The 13,241-nt window shown below is 43.4% G+C and overlaps 1 protein-coding gene across 6 annotated transcripts in view; it reads right to left on the reverse strand.

Annotated features, from left to right (window-relative positions):
* LOC110534080 (MAP7 domain-containing protein 2) overlaps window positions 1-13,241 on the reverse strand; it is a 30,641-nt gene that overhangs the window by 10,753 nt on the left and 6,647 nt on the right. For 4 of the 6 annotated variants that reach the window (XM_021618734.3, XM_090186857.1, XM_090186860.1 and 1 more), the window contains exons 6-7: window positions 12,025-12,124; window positions 11,071-11,151 (exon numbers count right to left, since the gene is read on the reverse strand). In XM_021618734.3, coding sequence (XP_021474409.3) covers window positions 11,071-11,151; window positions 12,025-12,124 — 181 coding nt within the window. The remainder of the gene's footprint in view (window positions 1-11,070; window positions 11,152-12,024; window positions 12,125-13,241) is intronic. The other 2 variants (XM_090186858.1, XM_021618736.3) reach the window with 1 other exon arrangement.

The raw sequence follows: 13,241 nt of genomic DNA on the forward strand, positions 1-13,241 counted from the left end.
AATACTAGTTCTAGACTAGTGAGTACAACCGGAGAATGGAAAGGATGTAGGGTGGGTCTGCCTCAAAAAATATTTTGACACTGACAATGATAGCTATTAGCAGTGGTGGTGGTGAGTAGCAGATGCAGAAGTCGTAGTGTATAGGGTAGTAGTAGTAGTACTAGTGGTGATACTACCGAGGAGTAGTAGTAGTACTAGTGGTGATACTAACGAGGAGTAGTAGTACTAGTGGTGATACTACCGAGGAGTAGTAGTAGTACTAGTGGTGATACTACCGAGGAGTAGTAGTAGTACTAGTGGTGATACAACGAGGAGTAGTAGAACTAGTGGTGATACAACCGAGGAGTAGTAGTAGTACTAGTGGCGATACTAACGAGGAGTAGTTGTAGTAGTACTAGTGGTGATACTAACGAGGAGGAGTAGTAGTAGTGCTAGTGGTGATACTACATGGAGTAGGAGTAGTACTAGTGGTGATACTACTGAGGAGGAGTAGTAGTAGTGCTAGTGGTGATACTACATGGAGTAGGAGTAGTACTAGTGGTGATACTAACGAGGAGGAGTAGTAGTAGTGCTAGTGGTGATACTACATGTAGTAGTAGTAGTACTAGTGGTGATACTAACGAGGAGGAGTAGTAGTAGTGCTAGTGGTGATACTACATGTAGTAGTAGTACTAGTGGTGATACTAACGAGGAGTAGTAGTACTAGTGGTGATACTATGAGGAGGAGTAGTAGTAGTAGTACTAGTGGTGATACTACGAGGAGTAGTAGTAGTACTAGTGGTGATACTACCGAGGAGTAGTAGTAGTACTAGTGGTGATACTAACGAGGAGTAGTAGTACTAGTGGTGATACTACCGAGGAGTAGTAGTAGTACTAGTGGTGATACTACCGAGGAGTAGTAGTAGTACTAGTGGTGATACAACGAGGAGTAGTAGTACTAGTGGTGATACTATGAGGAGGAGTAGTAGTAGTACTAGTGGTGATACTACCGAGGAGTAGTAGTAGTACTAGTGGTGATACTATGAGGAGGAGTAGTAGTAGTACTAGTGGTGATACTACCGAGGAGTAGTAGTAGTACTAGTGGTGATACTAACGAGGAGTAGTAGTACTAGTGGTGATACTACCGAGGAGTAGTAGTAGTACTAGTGGTGATACTACCGAGGAGTAGTAGTAGTACTAGTGGTGATACAACGAGGAGTAGTAGAACTAGTGGTGATACAACCGAGGAGTAGTAGTAGTACTAGTGGCGATACTAACGAGGAGTAGTTGTAGTAGTACTAGTGGTGATACTAACGAGGAGGAGTAGTAGTAGTGCTAGTGGTGATACTACATGGAGTAGGAGTAGTACTAGTGGTGATACTACTGAGGAGGAGTAGTAGTAGTGCTAGTGGTGATACTACATGGAGTAGGAGTAGTACTAGTGGTGATACTACTGAGGAGGAGTAGTAGTAGTGCTAGTGGTGATACTACATGGAGTAGGAGTAGTACTAGTGGTGATACTAACGAGGAGGAGTAGTAGTAGTGCTAGTGGTGATACTACATGTAGTAGTAGTAGTACTAGTGGTGATACTAACGAGGAGGAGTAGTAGTAGTGCTAGTGGTGATACTACATGTAGTAGTAGTACTAGTGGTGATACTAACGAGGAGTAGTAGTACTAGTGGTGATACTATGAGGAGGAGTAGTAGTAGTAGTACTAGTGGTGATACTACGAGGAGTAGTAGTAGTACTAGTGGTGATACAACGAGGAGTAGTAGAACTAGTGGTGATACAACCGAGGAGTAGTAGTAGTACTAGTGGCGATACTAACGAGGAGTAGTTGTAGTAGTACTAGTGGTGATACTAACGAGGAGGAGTAGTAGTAGTGCTAGTGGTGATACTACATGGAGTAGGAGTAGTACTAGTGGTGATACTACTGAGGAGGAGTAGTAGTAGTGCTAGTGGTGATACTACATGGAGTAGGAGTAGTACTAGTGGTGATACTACCGAGGAGGAGTAGTAGTAGTGCTAGTGGTGATACTACATGTAGTAGTAGTACTAGTGGTGATACTAACGAGGAGTAGTAGTACTAGTGGTGATACTATGAGGAGGAGTAGTAGTAGTAGTACTAGTGGTGATACTACGAGGAGTAGTAGTAGTACTAGTGGTGATACAACGAGGAGTAGTAGAACTAGTGGTGATACAACCGAGGAGTAGTAGTAGTACTAGTGGCGATACTAACGAGGAGTAGTTGTAGTAGTACTAGTGGTGATACTAACGAGGAGGAGTAGTAGTAGTGCTAGTGGTGATACTACATGGAGTAGGAGTAGTACTAGTGGTGATACTACTGAGGAGGAGTAGTAGTAGTGCTAGTGGTGATACTACATGGAGTAGGAGTAGTACTAGTGGTGATACTAACGAGGAGGAGTAGTAGTAGTGCTAGTGGTGATACTACATGTAGTAGTAGTAGTACTAGTGGTGATACTAACGAGGAGGAGTAGTAGTAGTGGTGATACTATGAGGAGGAGTAGTAGTAGTAGTACTAGTGGTGATACTACAAGGAGTAGTAGTAGTACTAGTGGTGATACTAACAAGGAGGAGTAGTAGTAGTGCTAGTGGTGATACTACATGGAGTAGGAGTAGTACTAGTGGTGATACTACCAAGGAGGAGTAGTAGTAGTGCTAGTGGTGATACTACATGGAGTAGGAGTAGTACTAGTGGTGATACTACCGAGGAGGAGTAGTAGTAGTGCTAGTGGTGATACTACATGTAGTAGTAGTACTAGTGGTGATACTAACGAGGAGTAGTAGTACTAGTGGTGATACTATGAGGAGGAGTAGTAGTAGTAGCACTAGTGGTGATACTACGAGGAGTAGTAGTAGTACTAGTGGTGATACTAACAAGGAGGAGTAGTAGTAGTGCTAGTGGTGATACTAACGAGGGGGGGTAGTAGTAGTAGTAGTAGTGATACTAACAAGGAGTAGTAGTAGTAGTACTAGTGGTGATACTAACGGGGGGAGTAGTAGTACTAGTGGTGATACTAACAAGGAGGAGTAGTAGTAGTACTAGTGGTGATACTACATGGAGTAGGAGTAGTACTAGTGGTGATACTACTGAGGAGGAGTAGTAGTAGTGCTAGTGGTGATACTACATGTAGTAGTAGTACTAGTGGTGATACTAACGAGGAGTAGTAGTACTAGTGGCGCTACTTTGAGGAGGAGGAGTAGTAGTACTAGTGGTGATACTAACGAGGAGTAGTAGTAGTAGTACTAGTGGTGATACTACTGAGGAGGAGTAGTAGTAGTGCTAGTGGTGATACTACATGGAGTAGGAGTAGTACTAGTGGTGATACTACTGAGGAGGAGTAGTAGTAGTGCTAGTGGTGATACTACATGGAGTAGGAGTAGTACTAGTGGTGATACTAACGAGGAGGAGTAGTAGTAGTGCTAGTGGTGATACTACATGTAGTAGTAGTAGTACTAGTGGTGATACTAACGAGGAGGAGTAGTAGTAGTGGTGATACTATGAGGAGGAGTAGTAGTAGTAGTACTAGTGGTGATACTACAAGGAGTAGTAGTAGTACTAGTGGTGATACTAACAAGGAGGAGTAGTAGTAGTGCTAGTGGTGATACTACATGGAGTAGGAGTAGTACTAGTGGTGATACTACCAAGGAGGAGTAGTAGTAGTGCTAGTGGTGATACTACATGGAGTAGGAGTAGTACTAGTGGTGATACTACCGAGGAGGAGTAGTAGTAGTGCTAGTGGTGATACTACATGTAGTAGTAGTACTAGTGGTGATACTAACGAGGAGTAGTAGTACTAGTGGTGATACTATGAGGAGGAGTAGTAGTAGTAGCACTAGTGGTGATACTACGAGGAGTAGTAGTAGTACTAGTGGTGATACTAACAAGGAGGAGTAGTAGTAGTGCTAGTGGTGATACTAACGAGGGGGGGTAGTAGTAGTAGTAGTAGTGATACTAACAAGGAGTAGTAGTAGTAGTAGTAGTACTAGTGGTGATACTAACGGGGGGAGTAGTAGTACTAGTGGTGATACTAACAAGGAGGAGTAGTAGTAGTACTAGTGGTGATACTACATGGAGTAGGAGTAGTACTAGTGGTGATACTACTGAGGAGGAGTAGTAGTAGTGCTAGTGGTGATACTACATGTAGTAGTAGTACTAGTGGTGATACTAACGAGGAGTAGTAGTACTAGTGGCGCTACTTTGAGGAGGAGGAGTAGTAGTACTAGTGGTGATACTAACGAGGAGTAGTAGTAGTAGTACTAGTGGTGATACTACTGAGGAGGAGTAGTAGTAGTGCTAGTGGTGATACTACCGAGGAGGAGTAGTAGTAGTGCTAGTGGTGATACTACATGTAGTAGTAGTACTAGTGGTGATACTAACGAGGAGTAGTAGTACTAGTGGCGCTACTTTGAGGAGGAGGAGTAGTAGTACTAGTGGTGATACTAACGAGGAGTAGTAGTAGTAGTACTAGTGGTGATACTACGAGGAGTAGTAGTAGTACTAGTGGTGATACAACCGAGGATGAGTAGTAGTAGTGCTAGTGGTGATACTACATGGAGTAGGAGTAGTACTAGTGGTGATACTACCGAGGAGGAGTAGTAGTAGTGCTAGTGGTGATACTACATGTAGTAGTAGTACTAGTGGTGATACTAACAAGGAGGAGTAGTAGTACTAGTGGTGATACTAACAAGGAGGAGTAGTAGTAGTACTAGTGGTGATACTAATGGGGAGGAGTAGTAGTAGTACTAGTGGTGATACTAATGGGGAGTAGTTGTAGAAGTAGTACTAGTAGTGATACTAACAATGAGGAGTAGTAGTAGTACTAGTGGTGATACTAATGGGGAGGAGTAGGAGTAGTACTAGTGGTGATACTAATGGGGAGGAGTAGTAGTAGTACTAGTGGCGATACTAACGGGGAGTAGTAGTAATACTAGTGATACTAACGAGGAGTAGTAGTAGTACTAGTGGTGATACTAACAAGTAGTAGTAGTATTAGTACTAGTGGTGATACTAACGGGGAGTAGTAGTACTAGTGCTGATACTAATGGGGAGGAGTAGTAGTACTAGTGGTGATACAACGAGGAGTAGTAGTAGTACTAGTGGTGATACAACGAGGAGTAGTAGAACTAGTGGTGATACAACCGAGGAGTAGTAGTAGTACTAGTGGCGATACTAACGAGGAGTAGTTGTAGTAGTACTAGTGGTGATACTAACGAGGAGGAGTAGTAGTAGTGCTAGTGGTGATACTACATGTAGTAGTAGTACTAGTGGTGATACTAACGAGGAGTAGTAGTACTAGTGGTGATACTATGAGGAGGAGTAGTAGTAGTAGTACTAGTGGTGATACTACGAGGAGTAGTAGTAGTACTAGTGGTGATACAACGAGGAGTAGTAGAACTAGTGGTGATACAACCGAGGAGTAGTAGTAGTACTAGTGGCGATACTAACGAGGAGTAGTTGTAGTAGTACTAGTGGTGATACTAACGAGGAGGAGTAGTAGTAGTGCTAGTGGTGATACTACATGGAGTAGGAGTAGTACTAGTGGTGATACTACTGAGGAGGAGTAGTAGTAGTGCTAGTGGTGATACTACATGGAGTAGGAGTAGTACTAGTGGTGATACTAACGAGGAGGAGTAGTAGTAGTGCTAGTGGTGATACTACATGTAGTAGTAGTAGTACTAGTGGTGATACTAACGAGGAGGAGTAGTAGTAGTGGTGATACTATGAGGAGGAGTAGTAGTAGTAGTACTAGTGGTGATACTACAAGGAGTAGTAGTAGTACTAGTGGTGATACTAACAAGGAGGAGTAGTAGTAGTGCTAGTGGTGATACTACATGGAGTAGGAGTAGTACTAGTGGTGATACTACCAAGGAGGAGTAGTAGTAGTGCTAGTGGTGATACTACATGGAGTAGGAGTAGTACTAGTGGTGATACTACCGAGGAGGAGTAGTAGTAGTGCTAGTGGTGATACTACATGTAGTAGTAGTACTAGTGGTGATACTAACGAGGAGTAGTAGTACTAGTGGTGATACTATGAGGAGGAGTAGTAGTAGTAGCACTAGTGGTGATACTACGAGGAGTAGTAGTAGTACTAGTGGTGATACTAACAAGGAGGAGTAGTAGTAGTGCTAGTGGTGATACTAACGAGGGGGGGTAGTAGTAGTAGTAGTAGTGATACTAACAAGGAGTAGTAGTAGTAGTAGTAGTACTAGTGGTGATACTAACGGGGGGAGTAGTAGTACTAGTGGTGATACTAACAAGGAGGAGTAGTAGTAGTACTAGTGGTGATACTACATGGAGTAGGAGTAGTACTAGTGGTGATACTACTGAGGAGGAGTAGTAGTAGTGCTAGTGGTGATACTACATGTAGTAGTAGTACTAGTGGTGATACTAACGAGGAGTAGTAGTACTAGTGGCGCTACTTTGAGGAGGAGGAGTAGTAGTACTAGTGGTGATACTAACGAGGAGTAGTAGTAGTAGTACTAGTGGTGATACTACTGAGGAGGAGTAGTAGTAGTGCTAGTGGTGATACTACATGGAGTAGGAGTAGTACTAGTGGTGATACTACTGAGGAGGAGTAGTAGTAGTGCTAGTGGTGATACTACATGGAGTAGGAGTAGTACTAGTGGTGATACTAACGAGGAGGAGTAGTAGTAGTGCTAGTGGTGATACTACATGTAGTAGTAGTAGTACTAGTGGTGATACTAACGAGGAGGAGTAGTAGTAGTGGTGATACTATGAGGAGGAGTAGTAGTAGTAGTACTAGTGGTGATACTACAAGGAGTAGTAGTAGTACTAGTGGTGATACTAACAAGGAGGAGTAGTAGTAGTGCTAGTGGTGATACTACATGGAGTAGGAGTAGTACTAGTGGTGATACTACCAAGGAGGAGTAGTAGTAGTGCTAGTGGTGATACTACATGGAGTAGGAGTAGTACTAGTGGTGATACTACCGAGGAGGAGTAGTAGTAGTGCTAGTGGTGATACTACATGTAGTAGTAGTACTAGTGGTGATACTAACGAGGAGTAGTAGTACTAGTGGTGATACTATGAGGAGGAGTAGTAGTAGTAGCACTAGTGGTGATACTACGAGGAGTAGTAGTAGTACTAGTGGTGATACTAACAAGGAGGAGTAGTAGTAGTGCTAGTGGTGATACTAACGAGGGGGGGTAGTAGTAGTAGTAGTAGTGATACTAACAAGGAGTAGTAGTAGTAGTAGTAGTACTAGTGGTGATACTAACGGGGGGAGTAGTAGTACTAGTGGTGATACTAACAAGGAGGAGTAGTAGTAGTACTAGTGGTGATACTACATGGAGTAGGAGTAGTACTAGTGGTGATACTACTGAGGAGGAGTAGTAGTAGTGCTAGTGGTGATACTACATGTAGTAGTAGTACTAGTGGTGATACTAACGAGGAGTAGTAGTACTAGTGGCGCTACTTTGAGGAGGAGGAGTAGTAGTACTAGTGGTGATACTAACGAGGAGTAGTAGTAGTAGTACTAGTGGTGATACTACTGAGGAGGAGTAGTAGTAGTGCTAGTGGTGATACTACCGAGGAGGAGTAGTAGTAGTGCTAGTGGTGATACTACATGTAGTAGTAGTACTAGTGGTGATACTAACGAGGAGTAGTAGTACTAGTGGCGCTACTTTGAGGAGGAGGAGTAGTAGTACTAGTGGTGATACTAACGAGGAGTAGTAGTAGTAGTACTAGTGGTGATACTACGAGGAGTAGTAGTAGTACTAGTGGTGATACAACCGAGGATGAGTAGTAGTAGTGCTAGTGGTGATACTACATGGAGTAGGAGTAGTACTAGTGGTGATACTACCGAGGAGGAGTAGTAGTAGTGCTAGTGGTGATACTACATGTAGTAGTAGTACTAGTGGTGATACTAACAAGGAGGAGTAGTAGTACTAGTGGTGATACTAACAAGGAGGAGTAGTAGTAGTACTAGTGGTGATACTAATGGGGAGGAGTAGTAGTAGTACTAGTGGTGATACTAATGGGGAGTAGTTGTAGAAGTAGTACTAGTAGTGATACTAACAATGAGGAGTAGTAGTAGTACTAGTGGTGATACTAATGGGGAGGAGTAGGAGTAGTACTAGTGGTGATACTAATGGGGAGGAGTAGTAGTAGTACTAGTGGCGATACTAACGGGGAGTAGTAGTAATACTAGTGATACTAACGAGGAGTAGTAGTAGTACTAGTGGTGATACTAACAAGTAGTAGTAGTATTAGTACTAGTGGTGATACTAACGGGGAGTAGTAGTACTAGTGCTGATACTAATGGGGAGGAGTAGTAGTACTAGTGGTGTTACTAACGAGGAGTAGTAGTACTAGTGGTGATACTAACGAGGAGAAGTAGTAGTACTAGTGGTGATACTAACGAGGAGTAGTTGTAGTAGTACTAGTGGTGATACTACAGAGGAGTAGTAGTACTAGTGGTGATACTAACGGGGAGTAGTAGTAGTACTAGTGGTGATACTACAGCGGAGTAGTAGTAGTAGTAGTGGTGATACTAACGAGGAGTAGTGGTAGTAGTACTAGTGGTAATACTATGAGGAGGAGTAATAGTACTAGTGGTGACACTAACGAGGAGTAGTAGTAGTAGTATTGGTGGTGATACTACGAGGAGTAGTAGTAGTACTAGCGGTGATACTAACGAGAATTAGTAGTACTAGGGGTGATACTAACGAGGAGGAGTAGTAGTACTAGCGGTGATACTAACGAGTAGTAGTAGTACTAGTGGTGATACTAACGAGGAGTAGTAGTAGCAGTAGTATTTGTGGTCATGCTACGAGGAGGAGGAGTACTAGTAGTACTAGTGGTGATACTACGAGTAGTAGTAGTAGTACTAGTGGTGATACTACGAGGAGTAGTAGTAGTACTTGTGGTGATACTGAGGAGCAGTAGTAGTACTTGTGGTGATACTAATGAGTAGTAGTAGTACTAGGGGTGATACTAACGAGGAGGAGTAGTAGTACTAGTGGTGATACTACATGGAGTAGGAGTAGTACTAGTGGTGATACTAACAAGTAGTAGTAGTATTAGTACTAGTGGTGATACTAACGGGGAGTAGTAGTACTAGTGCTGATACTAATGGGGAGGAGTAGTAGTACTAGTGGTGTTACTAACGAGGAGTAGTAGTACTAGTGGTGATACTAACGAGGAGAAGTAGTAGTACTAGTGGTGATACTAACGAGGAGTAGTTGTAGTAGTACTAGTGGTGATACTACAGAGGAGTAGTAGTACTAGTGGTGATACTAACGGGGAGTAGTAGTAGTACTAGTGGTGATACTACAGCGGAGTAGTAGTAGTAGTAGTGGTGATACTAACGAGGAGTAGTGGTAGTAGTACTAGTGGTAATACTATGAGGAGGAGTAATAGTACTAGTGGTGACACTAACGAGGAGTAGTAGTAGTAGTATTGGTGGTGATACTACGAGGAGTAGTAGTAGTACTAGCGGTGATACTAACGAGTAGTAGTAGTACTAGTGGTGATACTAACGAGGAGTAGTGGTAGTAGTACTAGTGGTAATACTATGAGGAGGAGTAATAGTACTAGTGGTGACACTAACGAGGAGTAGTAGTAGTAGTATTGGTGGTGATACTACGAGGAGTAGTAGTAGTACTAGCGGTGATACTAACGAGTAGTAGTAGTACTAGCGGTGATACTAACGAGTAGTAGTAGTACTAGCGGTGATACTAACGAGTAGTAGTAGTACTAGGGGTGATACTAACGAGGAGGAGTAGTAGTACTAGTGGTGATACTACGAGGAGTAGTAGTAGCAGTAGTATTTGTGGTCATACTACGAGGAGGAGGAGTAGTAGTAGTACTAGGGGTGATACTACGAGTAGTAGTAGTACTAGTGGTGATACTACGAGGAGTAGTAGTAGTAGTACTTGTGGTGATACTGAGGAGTAGTAGTAGTACTTGTGGTGATACTAATGAGTAGTAGTAGTACTAGGGGTGATACTAACGAGGAGGAGTAGTAGTACTAGTGGTGATACTAACGAGTAGTAGTAGTACTAGGGGTGATACTAACGAGGAGGAGTAGTAGTACTAGTGGTGATACTACGAGGAGTAGTAGCAGTAGTATTTGTGGTCATACTACGAGGAGGAGGAGTAGTAGTAGTACTAGTGGTGATACTACGAGTAGTAGTAGTACTAGTGGTGATACTACGAGGAGTAGTAGTAGTACTTGTGGTGATACTACAAGGAGGAGGAGTAGTAGTACTAGTGGTGATACTAACGAGAAGGAGGAGTAGTAGTAGTACTAGTGGTGATACTAGTAGAAGGAGTAGTAGTACTTTATCAAATTGGAGGGCTACCTGTTCCTGTGCATGTTGAATGCAAATACTGCTCATCACTTCATTATTATTGGGTTGTTTTCACTCATGGGGATGGGATGGGCTCTCTGAAACAAAAAAATAACACTAAGTATTTGTATGGGTGAGATAGAGATTGGTAAGATGCATAAAAGCACTGAGAATGTCCAACCTCAACCAGAGTGTTTTGACTGAGTGACATATGCCTTCAACAAGGAGGGAGAGGAGGTTTCAAACAATGAAAAGGAGGAAGTGAAGTGGTGTACATGTCCCCTGTTCCTTGGCTCTTTGTGTAGTGTACATTCCCTAGTGCCTGTCATTTCCTAATGGATATCTTCTTCGCTCTGTATCCCAAAACCCTACACCTCTATTTTCATCCCAATGCTTGCTCTTTTTCGACCCGGGATCGACTTGGAAGTACCAAAATACAACTAAGACATCAAGATACCCAAGCTGAGCATACGCACACACGTCAAAAATGTATAAAAAGCAGCAATTACACAATGTCAATGTGCACTTTGTACAATAGTACTTGTACAAGGTACACATTGACTTTTCACACATATCCTCATGCTTTCTGATTCAGTTGTTGCACATGCATTCTGGGAAATATACATAAAATCTTTGAGTTGGCATGACATTTCCCCTCAAGCAAAACTGCCATGAGAGCAGTGGTCATTGTGGGGTGGAGAGAAGGAGGGGGCAGGGGATTGGTGGACCGAACGGGAGGGGTTCATAACATTACCGGATTCGCTGGCAGCAGGAAGGGGGGCGGCGAGTTCATGGGGAAAGGTGGAGGCAAGGAGAGGGGCATTCTCACAGTCACCTATAGGCAGCAGGCGGAGCAGAGCAGAGAGAGCATAGCGTTATGATCAGAGCAGCCACTTGTGTCTTTACCTGATGACCCCCTGATACACCTCTGCACCCAGCAGGGCGCTCCTGTAGACAACTGGGGAGGTAAACCCATGCAGCAAGGCTGGAGGCAATGAGCAGGCCAGGGAGAAAGGCTCTCTCTCTCTCTCTCTCTCTCACATACACACCTTTGTCTTCCATATATCCCTCTATGACCCAATCCAAATCACACATACAGTACATAAGTCATAAACATATTCAGAAAACTGCATGAAAATCAGCGTTCTAGGTTTTGAACATGTTTTTGTATCTCAGTCCTCCACCCCCCCACCTCCATCATAATCCTGAAAATGCAACAACCCTGAGGAGTGCCCCAGGATAGAAGCCATCAATAATGCCCTGAAGCAGTAACCAGTATGTTGTCAATTTTAAAACTGTCTGTTTTGCTCCCCTCGGGGTTGACTGGACTGATGACTAGTTCCATGGTTTACGACAGGTCTGGGACAGGCTGACAGAGACATCACTGTCTGACCTTGAGTCTCGATTCGAAGGGCAGAGGAGCCATCAGCTAGCAGCAGCTTCCCCCAAAAATACCTATCATGTGTTAGTATATCTGATGGACTACTTGTGTGATTTGTATCTGACAGAGAGCAACACCAAATGTGTATCCTATCACTTTAGAAGCCAGAAGGGACATGCCAAATTGAATTAGCCTAGAACATGCATTGCTGTCCCTTTCAAAAGTCCCTCCCTCCCTCCATGCCCCGCACCATTCCTCCTTCCAGTCACAGCTTCATCATTCACATCTCATTGCACCCTCATCTCCAGCTCCCCGTTGTGGACTCACCCTGTGCTCCTCCAGGTCCGCCCCATGTCCAGCGTTTGGGCCTCTGCTCCAGCTGCAGGCTGCGTTCCAGGGAGCGTTTCATCAGAGCCTCCAGCCGCTCCTGGTTGTGCCGTTCCAGGACCGGGAATACAAGGGACTCTGTCACTGAGCTGCTCCCCTGGCCACACAAGGACCAGGCTAGTCGCTCCATGACCACAACCTCTCCTCTGACACAGCACGGTACAGTCTTAACAAAGCAGGCAGATACAGACCACAGCTGCTTGGGACTCCACCCCTCCGATCATACACCCAAGCAGACACAAAGAGACACTCTGACACATTCAGTTTCGCAGCAGCAACAGTATTGACAGGTTGGAGAATAGCTCCCCTTTCCTTTATCTGATACCCCCCCCCCCTTTTTATTTTTCTGGATGCCTGTTCTACTCAGACTTCCCCGAGTAAAATATCTTCCTTCCAAGCTAGTTAACCCTTCCCCACCCACAGTTTTGCCATGGTACACAGCCCAACAGAGCAGGAGACAAAGCCATCTGGTGGGTGATCAACCATTGCCAACATCTCTCCATTTAAATGTGCTCCATCTTTTCCTCCTATCTATATCCCTGCTCTTCCTTTTTATTTCTTCCTATCGAAACTCATAAAAGATGTGGACATCTATCGGCAAATGGAACTACACACAGATGGAGCCAGCACAATAACAAAATTATTATTATTATTATATTATTATTATTATTATTATAATACAGAATGACCAAGCACAGGTGAAAAAGTTAAAAATTCTTAAATGAGTACCACAGAAAATAAATTATGACATTAGCCACACCCCATAGGCTCCTCCGGAATTTCTATTGGTCTAAAATGACATCACCCAGAGGATATAATCAATTTAATGGGAACGCACACACGCATAGATCATCAATCTGTGTGAGATGGATGGCCAAGGGAAATGCTGTGTCATCCAAAACATGTCACAAAAATCCTCATTGAGCATACATTTACGAGAGCAGACAAAAATGATAAATCAAGTTATTGCACGTAACCTTATTAGACCAAATTAAGTCTTTCTTGAAAGGTTAAACGGTGAGATCAATGTAGGCTACAAATCCTAACAATAAATGGCCTTAGAAAGTGGCAGTGTGTGACATGGTTTAAAAAGACATATCTGTGGATAACTTTGTGCTCAGCAGATAGCTTGGGACCCATCGAGGAATTGAGGGCAA

Source organism: Oncorhynchus mykiss, chromosome 10 (assembly GCF_057628025.1).
Source record: "Oncorhynchus mykiss isolate SJ-2025 chromosome 10, ASM5762802v1, whole genome shotgun sequence".
Taxonomy (NCBI): Eukaryota; Metazoa; Chordata; class Actinopteri; order Salmoniformes; family Salmonidae; genus Oncorhynchus; species Oncorhynchus mykiss.